We start from the raw sequence: 5,520 nt of genomic DNA, 5'->3' as shown, positions 1-5,520 counted from the left end.
TCATTGTTAATGATGAAGGAAGAATTTTATGAAAATAAATACAATAATCGTGGGAAGAAATACCAAATGCTCTTGTTCTACTGCAATACTCTATGTGAGGCCTTGGGGAGGAAATACTGTTGAGAAAGGCATCCCATTCTTCTTGGTGTGTGTCTCCTTTTTTGATATTGCACAGTGATTGCATTGCATACTGATTTTTATTGTGGCCTATTCCTACCTGCACACTGCATGCTCTGATCCTTTCTGTTTTCAATGTATAACTTGAGATCATCTCAAATTCATTATTGGCCCTCTACCTTGCAGGCTCTGCTGCCTGACTTTACCAGCTTCAGAAGATCACATGGAAAACAGGAACAATGTGACTGAATTTATCCTCCTGGGCCTCACCCAGAATCCTGAAGGGCAGAAAATTCTATTTGTCACATTCCTGCTCATCTACATCGTGACCATAATGGGCAACCTGCTTATCCTGGTGACCATCATAGCCAGTCAGTCCCTGGGCTCCCCGATGTACTTTTTTCTGGCTTATTTGTCTTTTATAGACACAGTCTACTCTACTGCAATTGCTCCCAAAATGATTGTAGATTTGCTTTATGAGAAAAAGACCATATCCTTCCATGCTTGTATGACTCAAATTTTTATAGATCATTTATTTGCTGGGGCTGAAGTCATTCTCCTGGTGGTGATGGCCTATGATCGATATGTGGCCATCTGCAAACCTCTTCATTATTTGACCATCATGAATCGGCGGGTGTGTGTTCTCATGCTGTTGGTGGCCTGGATTGGAGGCTTTATCCACTCCTTAGTTCAGTTTCTCTTTATTTATCAGCTGCCTTTCTGTGGCCCTAATGTCATTGACAACTTTGTGTGTGACATGTATCCCTTGCTGAATCTTGCTTGCACCAATACCTACCTCCTTGGTCTTTCCATGATAGCTAATGGAGGAGCAATTTGCACTGCCACCTTCTTGATTCTCCTAATTTCTTACGGGGTCATATTACACTCCCTAAAAAACCATGGTTTGGAGGGAAAACGCAAAGCTTTCTACACCTGTGCTTCCCACATCACTGTGGTCATTTTATTCTTTGTCCCCTGTATCTTCCTGTATGCGAGGCCCAATTCCACATTTCCCATTGACAAATCCATGACTGTGTTTTTGACTTTCATAACTCCCATGTTGAACCCCCTAATCTATACCCTGCGGAATGCAGAAATGAAAAACGCCATGAGGAAACTTTGGAGTAAAAAAGTGACCGTAGCAGGGAGAGGGCTGTATCCCTCATGCAGAACATGATGGTCATTCTTTTTCAGAAACAAAGAGTACTTTCACTTTCCACAATTCCATTTTATTCCCATTCTCTTTTGGTAACTTAGCCTTTTTGTTCTGAATCAGCCATATCAATTAATCTTTAACTGTAATGTGTTATGCCCATTAGAGACCAACAGAACTGCATGGGTTTAATACCTTGTATGTGTAATCATGATATTTTAAGATTATTTGGTGGACAGTAATATCTTTTTATTTCAAGTTCTTTTAATTTTCTTTCCTCTTTTTTGAATTTGAAAGTTTATTTTTAATTGACATATGAGAGTTTATACAATATGGAGTTTAAATCCAAGTGTACATCATAAAAGTTTCAGTTAAGTTAATTAGCATCCATTACATCACTAACATCATTTCTTTTTTTTTTTTTTTTGGTGAGAATGCTAAAATCTTTTGTGTAGGGATTATGATGCTTCCTTGCACACAAAACAGGTGAACCAATAGAACTCGTTCCCTTTGGTTCAAGAGACAGACATTTCAAATTTAAATGTTAGGATTGTTAAAAAACTGTTAATCTAGGGGTTGGGGATATAACTCATTAGCATAGTGCTTGTCTAGAATCATGAGGTCCTGAGATCAATCCCTGGCACTGAAAACAAAATCAACAACAGAATCCTGTCAATCTAACCATAAAAATACAGGTTTTGGTCAACCGGATGAATTTCAAATTTTATACCATTTGTTCAGAGCTCAGGAGAAACTAACGAGCAATCAACTTAGTTAACTTTGTACCATATGAAGGTAAGATGCTCATGTAGCAAATGGTTGAATTTGTAGCTTCTGACCAACTTTTGGAGATTCTGTTCAACCCCATTGTATATATACAGATCAACTGGGTTCTTTCAATAGAAATAAAACTTATTTAAATATCACAAACCACATTGGAACTGCCAGACCTGCCTATATTAAATCCAATTCTTTGGGAGCACTTATTTATGCTTTAACACAATGAATACTAAATGGTTTGGGAACAGATTGTTATATTTTACACAATGAATTCCCTTCTGATTCTCTATAAATTGTATGTTCTTTTTGACTTGAATGGTAAATCAAAGATGTTTCTCTGTCTTTGCTCTGTAGTACATTTGAAGATCTAACGCTGTGTTTCAAAGACCATTTTTTAAAAAGCTCTGGCATTACATGTTAGGCCTTATTGAAAAGTCTACATCTAACATGTACAATGAAAAAACTGACTTTTCTTTCTCCATCCTTTTCTCAACTTATAATGGATTTACTTGAGGTAATTAGCAATATTAGCACCTCCAGTTATTCAGCATATGTGGAGTAAAAGCCAGTACGAAGTTTCATTTCCTATTTAAAGGATAAAATAAAAAGTACTCTGGTTATTTTCATGAGAAAGGAATCCAATACAGAGAATGAAAAACTTTGCAATTATTGGAATTGGAGAATCTGGCACCTGGATACAAGTGTGAAGACAATTGAGTTCTCGGACCCAAGGGGCTCATGGGGCAGAGATGAAGAAGCTGGACTCAGAAGAAAGCCCTTGTGTTTGCTTCTTGAAGTTCTTCCTTGCCATGTCGTATATGATGTTAACTTCCTCTAAAAATTTCAAGTTTTGCTTTTCAAATTTAATCCCTTATATTTGAGTTTTCCTATATAGTATGAGATGAAAACACACTTTACTTTCTTATAAAAGTGTTTAATTTTCCCAGGATGTTTATTGAACAGCCAGATTCCACTACACTGAAATGCTACCCTTTCATACTTAAAAGTCTATATAACAATTCTTATTCTTTATTTTCTGTTTTGTTCATTTAATTTATCTATTTGTGAGCCAATACCATAATACCTAATTTGCTGTAGAATTTTAGATACTATTGCTGTGTATAAATCACCATAATATTTAGTGGCCCGCAATACCAACCTGTTACTATATAAGGTGGTTTCTATGGTTCAAGAATTTATAAGCAGGTCAGCTGGGTACTTCTATCTTACAATATCGGGTTCAGTCAGAAATTGGTTGGTGCTGGTTATAGAAAAGGATCTTACATGTTTGGTATATCTTGAACAGTGGGGGAGGGGTAAAATGGTGGGTGCTCTCCTTGGACATCTCTCTCTTTTTTATATGATCTCCATATGCTCTCTCAAGCATGCTAACTTCAGGGTAATGGAACTTTTTTTATGTTGGCTCAGAGGTCTAAAGAGCATGAGTCCCAAGAAAGTGAGCTAAGTAGAAGCTGTATTGTTTTCATTTTCATATTGTGTTGGTTATTTTTATTTATATATAACATTGTGGTTCGTTTTGACATGTTTATAAAAGCATGGAATATAATTGGCTCTAATTTAGTCCTATTACTCCCCTTTTTCCTCCTTTCCTCCATTGCCCAGGCCCTTCCCTCCACTGTACTGATCTTTCTGCCATATCTACCACTTCATTCCCCACAACACCAAGGTAGAATAGCGTGACAGACATGGGATAACCCCAACAGATGCTTATGTTCAGAAAGAAGAGAAATTGGATGCACACAGGAGAGACTCTTCTACACCAGTCTTGAAACCACTTAGGTATATGTTGTTAACATTCCTTGATTGTCACCAGTTCTCCTTCTGGGAGTAATTTTCCATGATTCTGGTTTCTCCCTTTGGGCTTCTGAGTGTGTTTTCTGAGCTCTCCATTCTTTCCCCACAAGCCATAGCATGTGTCCCTAGTTAGTAGTTTTTTCAGCCTGATTCTTTTCATAGAAGGTTGGAGGTCCAAAGACTATTGCATTTCATTTCAAATGTTCCTTTTTGTTTAAACTGATATAGACCTTGTACTTTTTTTTTTTTTTTGGTGAATTTCCTAAATATTTTGGGGTATATTCTATTAGGTAAATATCATTGAACTATGCTCTTTTTTCCCCCAGAGGATCTCTGTACAGAGGCGATGAACCACCACCTCATAGACTCTTACAAGTCTTATTATTTAGAGCAAGATTTTCACAAATCTCCCTAATCGTCTTGAAGTCTGTGTCTGTTAAAAATGATAAAAACAATTTTAAATAGTTCTGTGATTTCAACCGAGTGTTTTAGAATCCCATCTCTGTTTTCATCTTTGATTACATATTCCCCACGGATATCTGTCTTTGATTTCTCCAGGAATTCATGTTTCTTAACTTCAGCATATTTTCTTATCTGAAGAGGCTATAAATGAGAGGTATATTTATATTTTAAGTTGAACAAGCACTGCTTCCTCGACTTTTTGTTGTTCTCTCTTTAGCATGTTTCAGTTTCTTGTTGAATTTTACTAGAAGCAGTTAGAAGTTGGAGCCATCCTCATATTTCTACCTAGGACCCTCCTTTGATGGTGCATCAGGGATATATTCTGTTTTTCATGTTTCTACAGGCAGCAGTACAGTGCAGTGTTCCACCACCACATCAGTAGAATCTTCTTTTCTTCTTCTGTAGCACTTTTCTCACTCTGAGTCCTGGTTGGCTTAACCACGTGACAGCCAGCTGCAAACTAGGAATGTTAAGTTTTAAGTTATGGAGTTTTGTGTGTTTTCTTAATTGGTATTCTTGTAGCACTACTCAATAGACAAAAAAGTAATTTCCAAATATTATCATATTTACAAACGCTTTACCAAAGCTAATGCTTTATTTATTTTTTTCTTTTCCTGATGCTTAGATGAAAATCTTCAGTATGATGTGAAATTTGTATTACCTTTTGTGTAGTATAGATATTTTTGCAATATTAATTCTTCTAATCTATGAATGTGAGATGTCTTTCCATATTTTTGAATATCCTCTTCAATTTATTGAATCAATATTTTATAGTTTTCAGTTGTAGAGATTTTTTTCACCTTCCTGATTAACTTTATTCTTAGGTATTTTATTTAAGTTGTATAGCTATTGTAAATGAGATTGCTTCTGACCTTATAGCATGCATTTGGTAGTCTTGATTTGTTTGAAAGACCTATTATGGTGGAAGTAAGATTTTTTTTCTTTATTTCTTTTTTAGTTAGTTCATTATGGGTGCCTGTAGTGGGTCCTTATTTTTTTTTTTTTATCTATTTAGCCAGTCTCTATCTTTTATTAGAGGAATTTAATCCATTTACATTTAAGGTTGTTATTCAAAGGTAATGTTTTATTCTTGTCACCTTGTTAATTGGTTTCTAGCTATTTTGTATAAACTTGGTTCCTTTCTGTCATATCATCTTTGTGGTTTTTAGGATTTCTGGAGTGATTAAATTTAA

The 5,520-nt window shown here is 35.7% G+C and overlaps 1 protein-coding gene across 1 annotated transcript; it reads left to right on the top strand.

Moving 5' to 3' along the window:
• The first annotated feature begins 265 nt into the window (after positions 1–265).
• On the top strand, positions 266–1,294 carry LOC114093649 (olfactory receptor 4A15). The gene has a single exon (XM_027936505.1). The coding sequence runs from the start codon at positions 341–343 to the stop codon at positions 1,292–1,294; it is 954 nt and encodes a 317-aa protein (XP_027792306.1). The 5' UTR covers positions 266–340.
• The last annotated feature ends 4,226 nt before the right edge of the window (positions 1,295–5,520 follow it).

Source organism: Marmota flaviventris, chromosome 9 (assembly GCF_047511675.1).
Source record: "Marmota flaviventris isolate mMarFla1 chromosome 9, mMarFla1.hap1, whole genome shotgun sequence".
Taxonomy (NCBI): domain Eukaryota; kingdom Metazoa; phylum Chordata; class Mammalia; order Rodentia; family Sciuridae; genus Marmota; species Marmota flaviventris.
This window is presented reverse-complemented; position numbering and strand designations above follow the sequence as displayed.